At 40.8% G+C, this 9662-nt stretch overlaps 1 protein-coding gene across 1 annotated transcript; it reads left to right on the top strand.

Moving 5' to 3' along the window:
* Positions 1-180: 180 nt before the first annotated feature.
* ankle1 (ankyrin repeat and LEM domain containing 1) lies at positions 181-8892 on the top strand. Its single transcript, XM_020641552.3, has 9 exons — positions 181-969; positions 1867-2019; positions 2190-2295; positions 2508-2631; positions 3159-5633; positions 6034-6202; positions 6837-6999; positions 7096-7228; positions 7441-8892. Exons 1-9 carry the CDS (start codon positions 905-907, stop codon positions 7605-7607), a joined length of 3555 nt encoding a protein of 1184 aa, XP_020497208.2. The 5' UTR covers positions 181-904; the 3' UTR covers positions 7608-8892.
* The last annotated feature ends 770 nt before the right edge of the window (positions 8893-9662 follow it).

The following is a 9662-nucleotide window of genomic DNA, read 5'->3' as shown; positions in this document are numbered from 1 at the left end:
GAATATGGGACGAAACACAAGACACATTTATTGAGGGTTAATAATAATATTATTTGACAATAATTATGAGCACAAATGGGCCTATTTACACCAATCATTGCATAGGCCTACATGCCAAGTATAACATTTTCTATTTACTTTATTTGATCATTTATTTATATTATAATATAAATATAACATAGCCCATACATTACGCATAACCTAATAAATATACTAAGGATCTTAAGCTGTAACAGAGAGTGATTGATCAAAACAAATGGAACTTGACTTCACATCATCATGCCAGGACTAAAAAGAAGTGAGAAATAGGTGCTTTGAAACGTGTGAAGAGAGGTCAGTCTTTGTAATTAATTGTCAGAATCATTCTTCTTACCTTTGAGCACCTAGATTTAACTTAACACAAAAACAGTGAGGGGCTAAACAAGAGTAAAGCTGAAGCTGGAGTATCGATGAGACTGTCGCCTACAGGTCATTTGCTGTATCCTGCGCCCCTTCTTTTTTTCTTTTTTACCAAGTTCTCAGCTGATTGGTTGGGATGAAAGCTTTGTCTAATCAGAAACATGCGTGGGCGGGACTTCCGTCTGCCAGCAAGTGAGGGGGATGGTTTGTCTGTTTGGAGGGAAATTCAATAACATGCGAGCTGATCCTTAACAACGCAGGTAGTGAAGATTAAAAAACTGCTCGTTGGAAACTAAGAGTAATACACATTGACTGTCGTGTGGTTTGTATAAACGAGGTAGACGTATTGGGCTCTGAAAGGCAGCGTCTTAGTCGCTATTAGCTCGGCTAGCTGGCATCCGTTTACTGATTCATGTTACAAGGATTCATGCGCAGGTCTCGACTATGGGTTGATTCCAAAAATCTGGCTGAATGACAAAAGTGGGTTGATAAAATAACTCTGGACATGGATCGGAAGACACGGAGGCTCGAAGGTCAACTTTGTAAAGCAGTGAAGGATGAAGAACCAAGGTGATGCTCAGCCCCCCCCCCCCCTCCCTCCCCCTCTTTTCTCTTTGTTATGTCCAGACATGTTGATAAGATGCGACACATTGCATTTCACTTTTCATTTGCTTCAGGGTAATTCTTTACCCTCTGTAAAATATCTAAAATGAGTTTCCCAAAGCAAGAAATGAAGTGTGCTCGATGTCTTTGCTGAAGTTGTTACTTTCAACAGTGTATGCTTTTGTTGTTGTAAAATCCACAGAAGCTTTGACCCATTTGTGTGTGGCGTTTATATGATCCTTGTGTTTTTAGAAACATCTCTTTAAGTTTATCGTGACTGCTTGCCTGTCCTTTTCACAGTGTTATGTTCTAAGTGGGATAGACATTGAGCACATGACTTATTTAAAACCCTTTTACTTGTGTTATAACATGGTTGTGAAGTGTTTTTTTATTTTTTTTATTTTTTATTAAATTCTGCTTTTATTACATGTTATGTTACAATAACAAAAGCACCTAACATCATTTTCAAATCATTTTTTAATGTTTTTAATTTTTTTTTTTTTTTTACAAAAGTAAGGCCAATCATGGAGAACTACTTTACAGGGTGTTAGTTTGAAAAAAACAAAACAAGACTATTTTTTTTAAATTATTTTTGTGTTTATTGATCAGTCCATAAATAGTGTGTATTATGACAAACAGAACATTTATCTTAATTATTGAATTTTGTGCAAATAATAACACATATTTGAGTCTGTGAAATGTTGGCTGGAATATCGCACAATGCTTAAAATGTATTTTTACCTCCTAGACAATTGCAGAGCTAACGTTACAGTCGTTAGTCCTTCTTTTTGTCTCAACACAGCAAAACAACAATATATGGTAGAGTCAAACAATACATTCTTTATTCTTTATATTCTTCGGCAGATGTGTGCAGCTGCTTCTGTCAGAGGGTGCATGTCCTCACCTGGTGGGAAGTAAAGGTGTGGCTGCAATACACCTGGCTGTTGGAAAAGAGACTGAGAAGAACATACGCTGCTTGAAAATGCTGCTGCAGTATGGAGGAGACCCCAACGTCAGGTAAAGTTTGAAACACCTTGTTATATTTGATAGAAATCTCTTCTTTGCAATGGTGACCTTTGAACTGCAGATCGTAACGCTTTGAAGACTTCAAGCATCCTTTATGAAAAGACAACATAAAAAGCATGTTGATAGATTGAAAGGTGTGTGTTTGTCTTTCTTTCTCCCAGGTCATCAGAGGGACTGACTCCTCTACACATTGCTGCGCTGTGGGGGTGTTATCAAAACCTCAAGCTGCTCTTGATACATGGAGGGAACCCAAACAGCAAAGATAATGTACGACTTGTATTATCAATCATAAATCAAGTGCATGGATCAGATCAAACACAGCTAAACTGGATCGTGGAAATCAATGCATTATCAAAAATACATTGATATGTACACATTAAGATCCTGCAATTTTAAATTAAGTTTAAAACGAAACAGTTTCTATAACAAGATATCTACTCATTTAATACTTACCTTGCTATCTCCTTAAATCATTGCAGGACGGTAATACACCAGGGCAGCTTGCAGAGCAGCAGGAGAATAGAAGATGTGCCCAGCTTCTTCAGGAGTATCCAGTCAGCTCAGTGGACACGGAGGACGACGACCTGCCTCAGTTCCAGTATTGTAAGTCTCTCTGAATTTGTTTTGTTTGAGTTAACCTACCACTTTAATTTGTCCAATAAGCTTTATCTAATGTACTGGATCAATAGTAGGAAGACAGTTTATACCATTTTTAATTTATTAAGCCAGTCAAGTGTCTGACATATTGTTTAGCAAATCATAGTACCTAGATAATATCGGATATAGTATTTTGATCTCATGCCAGTCGTATAGTTCCTTAACCCTCTTGAAAAAAAAACAAAACAACGGCAATAATCGTAAAATAATCTTAGATGTTAAGATGGAGAGTCCTGCTTTGATCTTTTATGGTATGCCTTAAAAATGTAGCGAGTAATGACAAAAAAAATGTGTGACCAACACTTGCTGTATGTATTCCTGCCAACTAAATATAGGATATGTTTGTCACCAGGTGAACCTAGGGCCATTCCCCAAATTGTCAGACATTATAAAAAGACTAGCTCACATGAGTTGCAGCATTTTCTCAAACATTTTTTGACTCTCTGTTTCTTTGTCCCTTGTTTTCTTCACAGCCGTGTACTCAGACCAGAAAGACACATCCAGCTACCCTGAATCAGACTACAGCTTCAGTTCCCACTCTTCTATGATAAGTGACTTTGGTGAAGCCCCATTGAGCAGCACCAGGCGCTCATCATTTTTCAACATGTCTCACATTAATGGGAGGCCGAGTTACAGAGGACCATCATACAACAGACTTTCTGAAACAGACTTCAAGAGGAATCACAGCCAGGACTGGAACAATTCCTCCTCACAATGGGCATCTGAATGTCCCTCTATTCTTTCAAGCACCCGCATGTCTGCAGTGGGACCTGCAGCTGCATTGCAAGTCCTTAAAGAGGATGACGTATTGAGTTACGACGTTGGGTTCACATCAAAAGCAAAAGAACATGCTGCAACAACTGATAGCACAATCTCTCCCTCCAGAAGAGACACTCTCCCAGCGTTTCCCTCCAGGCGAGTGAGCCGTAAGAGTGTTAGCTTCAGAGATGTGGACGAGTATTTCCCTGTTTTCACTCCTGAATTCCCCAAACAGAAGCCTGCTGTTGATGACGGCCAGTGCGGCGGGAACTTGCCTTTTGACCTGTCTGAATACTCTGACTTCCTGGATTCAGAGCGCATGGCCACTGTTCTACAGAAGCAGGGCATCGACGTGACATCCCCGGATCACGTTTATGTTTTCTGCAGGGAAAGCAGCGAGAGCACAGAGGAAAACATGGAGAAAACGGTCATCAGTCACTGTGTTTTGGAGGAAAGTGGTGATGAGGAGGAGTGTGACCGTTTGAAAGAGGCTCAGGCGAATATACCAGAACAGCCAGCTTCTGATGGTAATGGCAGCAGCAGCAGTGGTAGCAGTCATTATAGCAGCTGTGAGAGTGACCATTACATCAGTGTCCTGGAAGCTTCTCTTCACCCCGAACATCTTGTACATCCCAGGGTAGAGGACGTTTCTGTTGGTGTTGCATCTAACAAAAGACTTCAGAATCCTACACAGTCGTTTTCAGAAAGTGGAGGTGGGAATCATCCACATGTTCATACAGATCCTAAGATGGATATAATACCAGAAACTACAGGTGTGGAGGGAAATCTGCTTCTGTCGGGATCGAAACACCAAAATGATGGTGCATATGAGGCGTGTAGTGATTTTGTCAGGAACCCCTTGAGTGAAGTTGGTGATGACCAGCCAGTGGCAGGGAATGCAGCTGATGCATTACAGGAAGACTTCAATCTTCCGTTCACACCGAGTCCTTTTGTGACAGGCCGGACTCGCTCGAGGTTGAGCCGCTGCTCGCTGAGAACAAGCAGAACTCCAGCGAGCCTCCTCTCCACCTCATCTCTGTTTGAAGAGACCCTTCCTACACCGGTTCGTACACGCCGCCAGACGCCTAGGTCTCAGAGCAGACAAGAATTTTACCATTCACCACATGCACCTTGTTATACACCGTCCTACTCAGGGAGCAGCATGGGAGGCAACTCCTTTCCTACTGATTCCCAGGATACACAGTCCAGCACCCTCAGAGCTGGTTCAAGTGTTAGTCATAGCCAAGCTGACACCCTCATCCTCTCCAAGAGCGTCACTAACTCTATGTCTCAGTCGCAGACTTTGTCGGACACTGTCGTTCTGGAGAAAGACCCGAACTCTTCGATGGACGCTTATGAAAGAAACCTTGCAGAGATTATTCTGGCCATGCAAGGCCAGGATCTTGCAGAGGGCGGGGAATTCCTGACAGATGATCTGACATGTACAGATGAAGCAATAACAAAGGTAAACACAAATAAAGCTTCTCTTGGGGACAAAGAAGGTAACCCAAAATATGACGATGCCTGGATCACAGAGGAGTGTAGCTCTCAACCCGACTCTGTGTCATCTTCGTCCAGCTCCAGCTATTTTTCCCCAAGGAGGTCCAGAGAAGACTCCGACCTTCCCTGCACTCCAGGCACTGGATGCACCCCGAGGTACAGCATGAGCCGGCTGTCAAGCTGCCGCAGGCCACAGCACCTGGCAAAACTCTCTTACACTCCCGGGGGGCGACCTCTTATTCAGGATATTGAGGAACCAGTGCAGTATCTCTACACTGATACAGAAGAGGGCCACAAGCTGATCGAGACCCATGTCCCACCTACAGCAGACACCTCCCTCAGCTCCAGCATGAGCACGGCCACCAGCAGCAGCAGCAGCAGCAGCGAGGAGACCATCATTTACGATTGGCGATCTATGCACACCGACATGATGGAGGACAGAGGGAAGGAGAACGAGAAGCCTCCTAGGGAGACACAGGAAGAGGAGAATGAAGAGGAAAGAGTGATGCCAGACACCAGAGGGTTGACTGACAAGGAGCTGAGGTCACGACTGTTGGAGCTCGGGGAGAGCCCGGGCCCTATCAGCAGCCGGACCAGGCCCGGTTACATGAAAAAACTGTGCCGCCTGCTGCAGGAGTCAAACTCCAAATCACGACATCAGCAGAAGCAGATAGACCAGCCACAAACAGGTAACGAGTGCTCAGTACTTAACTTAACTTAGCCACGGTAGGATATGATTGTATCTTTGGTTTGTATTGTTTTCTGGTGAGACAGGGAGTGTGTGAAGACATAAATTGAAGAAATAATTATTTCACTACATCAGCAGTTTACCAAATTATTTATTAATTGACTTTATTGTGAAGTACAAAAATACTTGAAGCTTTCAGTTGACTGTTAAATCACTTCTATAATGAAGCATGAAATGCAAAATGAAACTCATTATTTGCATTGTTGCTCTGCTATTACTTTGTGGGTGGAAATGAATAGAACTACTGAATGAATGAGGCATATTAATGTTCTTATTATAATTTAGCTTATCGTCCTTTACACTCAAACAGACATTTGCTTGTTTTCCTTTTCTCTCTCTAGATTTGGGTTACAGTCCAGAGCTGTGCCGGGCGCTGAGGACCTTCGAGCTGCCTTGTTGCCAGTCGGACGAGCAGGCTCTGTGCCAGCAATTCGACCAACCAGATCAGAACAGGAAGTGGAGAGAAGGCATCATCAAGTCAAGTTTTAACTACCTGCTGCTCGACCCAAGGTCTGCTGTACATTGGATTGATGTTATTTGCTTTCTTCTGTGTGATGTTGTTGCAGAATCTGCGGAACAAGATATGGAAAACTCCTAATGTGTAAAGATGCCGTATACATATTTGGCATTTCAATTTATTTCTACAATATTTAGCTCGTTATGGCGCGCCTCATGTACGGAGGTTGTGGTTTGAATCCGACTTTTGGCTCCTTTACCACGCGTCATTCCTCTCTCTCCGATTTCTGACTCTAGTCACTGTCTCTAAATAATGGCATTGAAAGTCCTAAAATAAACCAGCTGTTATAAGGACAGCTGGCTACGATTAATATGGAAATAGGTCATATTTAGACTTTTTTAACTAAGACACGTAAAGATTTATCATGTTTATTTTTGGCTTATTTGGGGATTTTGTTCATTATGTTTATGATCCAAAATGACTGAAAGTAGCTAGTCTTGTAACATGTCTTATTTTAATAAATATCATTTGAATGATTCTTATAGCTGAGGAATAAAGAACAACATTTACTGTGTTTACTCAGTCAAGTTGACTTGTTAACTACTTGGGTTTTTATATGTAGGACTTCTATTGTACAGATAAACACCCCAGTTTCAAAATTTTACAACCTTTTTTCTTCTTTTCCAGAGTGACAAAAAACCTCCCATTCCGCAGTCACACGACGACCCCGCACGAGTGTTTCCAGACATTTATCAATGCTATTTTTTATGTGGGGAAAGGAAAACGCTCCCGCCCATACAGCCACCTGTACGAGGCTTTAGAGTATTACAAAGGAGACAAGACCTCCAAGGTAAAGCAGTGCACACAGAGCGGTCTTAGGAATAACCTGAAAATAGTCGACATGTAAACCACTGCTATACCTTAACCTTTCATCTCTGCGTGACAGAAATTGTGCACCAAGGTGCAGCACATCCTCCAAGTGTGGGGCGCCGAGCAGGGCGTCATCTCTCTGCACTGTTTCCAGAACGTCATCCCAGTGGAGGCGTACACAAGAGAGGCCTGCATGGTGGAGGCCATTGGTGAGTACAAAGTAGCAAACAGCTTTGTTATCCACTCGTTTGAATACTCATTCCTCATTAAACCACCTTTGTCACTGCCTCTCATATGAAAAAAAATCAGTGTCACACATCAAATGAATATTGTTATAGTTCTTACTTTATAAGACTTATGGTATACCATGCCAGTCTATTATTTAATGTCAATAAACTGATTTATTCTACACCTGTCTCAGGGTTGAAGATGCTGACCAATAAGAAGCGGGGGGACTTTTACGGCGTGGTGTCCAACTGGCAGGTGAAGAGGAAACGGGAGCTTGGGGTCCACCTGCTGTACAGAGCCATGCAGATCTTCCTGGCTGAGGGTGAGCGACAGCTCAGACCAGCTGACATCAGACAGTAGAGACCCCTAGTGGACGGGTTTATGAACAGCAACCTAGCACTTAAAGGGAATACCACTATTTGAGGATGCAAGGTAATCCTTCTTTGAACATATTTGTGCTCCTATGACCTTTAGAAACATCAAGATCGCCTTTGCCATCATTTACTTGCTTCCTTTTGTTAGAGCCTTTTAAGAATGTGCAACAATATAATGTTTAAGTAAAAAAAGAGAGGTCAACATGATTACATTTTTAAATCATAACTGTGAGACAACAGCTCTTCAGTAAGTCAAACCAAAAATAGTACATATAAAATAATCTACAACCCATTTCAAATGAGTCAACATTTTCTAAAAGGAGCTTGAAGGGTGGTAATAACAAAGAAAACCTGTTAGTCTTTTCTCTAGTGTTAAAAAATGGTATTACTAGTATGTAGCATGATTATTGGTACAGATAAATCAATGATTAAGTCTGTAGTTTAAGAAACTGAAATGTGTTAGATGTGATTTTATTTGTGTCCATAGTCGGATGGGTCAGGGTTAGGGATCTATAAATGAAGGATGCCTGTGACTGTTGGTAGATTAACCTACAATGTTAGACCAGGAAACATTTCAGTCTCTGGACCAGTTTGTGTTTTAAGCTAATACTCATAAATAAATAATCATTTTATCATTTTATTAATCAGCAAAGTCGGTCTAAGCTGACCGTCATGAAGAAACAAAACCTGTCACCTGCTTCTTAAAAAAATAACCTCTCTCTCATGTCTCATGGTGTAAATGTAATTATTTAGGTCAGTGAGCTTGAAAACCATTCATTATGTCCTCGGAGGTGAAACACATGATCCATCACATGGAAGCTGCATATATTCTTTATTTCACACAAGAAGCATTAACAAACAATCTGAATCAAAGTTTTGTATTTTAAAAATGTATTTTTATACGTCCAGATTCTCAGGTTGATCAAAAACTAACTTACTATAAATGAGTTCATCATACAGGGAGTACAACACTGAATGTGTTAAGTTTCTAAGATGAGTGCACTCCATCATTTGCGTGATGATAAGGCCTTTGATTTTTTTCAGGTATGATTGTTTTTTAAATAAAACCCTGCCATTGTGATTTTTTTTCTTGATTGTCTTAAAATCCATCAGTCCCATGTCTGTGTATTATACTTCTTATCTTTTTATACATACAAGTTTACATTTATTTTTCCATTGTGATCATAAATCTTCGCTGTGACTGCTGTGTTGTTTTGCCTCTTTACTTTGCTTTCATGTAAATGTAGTAAAATACAAAATGACAAAGCTGAGTTGGACGACTCTTCAGTCCTTTCCTTGTCTTGTACTTTGGTGTCCCTCTAGTGGACAAAGGATGTCATACTTTTTGTCTCTATGAACAGTATCTGGTTGGTTTCCACTAGGTTTAGAAGTAATAGAGTTTTAACTCTATTTTATAGATAATAAAAAAACTCAGTTTAATTTCACAATTTTTGAATTAATTTGAACATCTGTATGACCCTGAGAATTCATCTGCTCATTCTACCATTTTGCTAACGAATGCATCTGCTGCCTGCAAACACTTTTTGCATTAGTGGACCATGAAGCGAGCTTTGCAGAAATGAGTTGACTCTTTTTCTTGCTAAATGATGCACACCTAATTCAGGAACAATGCTCTTTACTGAGTGTTATGACTCACTTGGTTTCATAGATCTGTGCTAGTGGTTAGATGTTGTTTTTCTAACAAGTATCATTGTGGTTTAGAACATTTACACAATGAATGTCCTCCTGAACATGTCATTAATTAACAGAGCAGGGCTACATGTCTCACATTTGCACACATCATTTCACAGTTTTGACTCCTTTGACAATGACCTTAAATGAGTAGGCGAAGTCATAAAATGAGAATATATCAGAACGTTATTTGTCATACAGTTTATCTTCTAATGTATATTTCAGGGTTACATTGACAGCTGAAAATCAGTGACCCCTGTGTTGCATAAATGAAACTATAAGCGGCGGGGCTTTCCAGTTGCACCAGAACTGTTTTCATTTCCACCGGTCAAACAGTTATGAACGGGAA

This window comes from Labrus bergylta, chromosome 6 (assembly GCF_963930695.1).
Source record: "Labrus bergylta chromosome 6, fLabBer1.1, whole genome shotgun sequence".
Taxonomy (NCBI): Eukaryota; Metazoa; Chordata; class Actinopteri; order Labriformes; family Labridae; genus Labrus; species Labrus bergylta.
This window is presented reverse-complemented; position numbering and strand designations above follow the sequence as displayed.

Excerpts from the sequence above, each read along its gene's own strand:
- ankle1 (XM_020641552.3), top strand. The coding sequence starts at position 905 with ATGGATCGGAAGACACGGAGGCTCGAAGGTCAACTTTGTAAAGCAGTG. Across the intron at positions 970-1,866 it reads GTGAAGGATGAAGAACCAAG|ATGTGTGCAGCTGCTTCTGT; the intron begins GTGATGCTCAGC and ends ATTCTTCGGCAG. Across the intron at positions 7,229-7,440 it reads CTGCATGGTGGAGGCCATTG|GGTTGAAGATGCTGACCAAT; the intron begins GTGAGTACAAAG and ends CACCTGTCTCAG.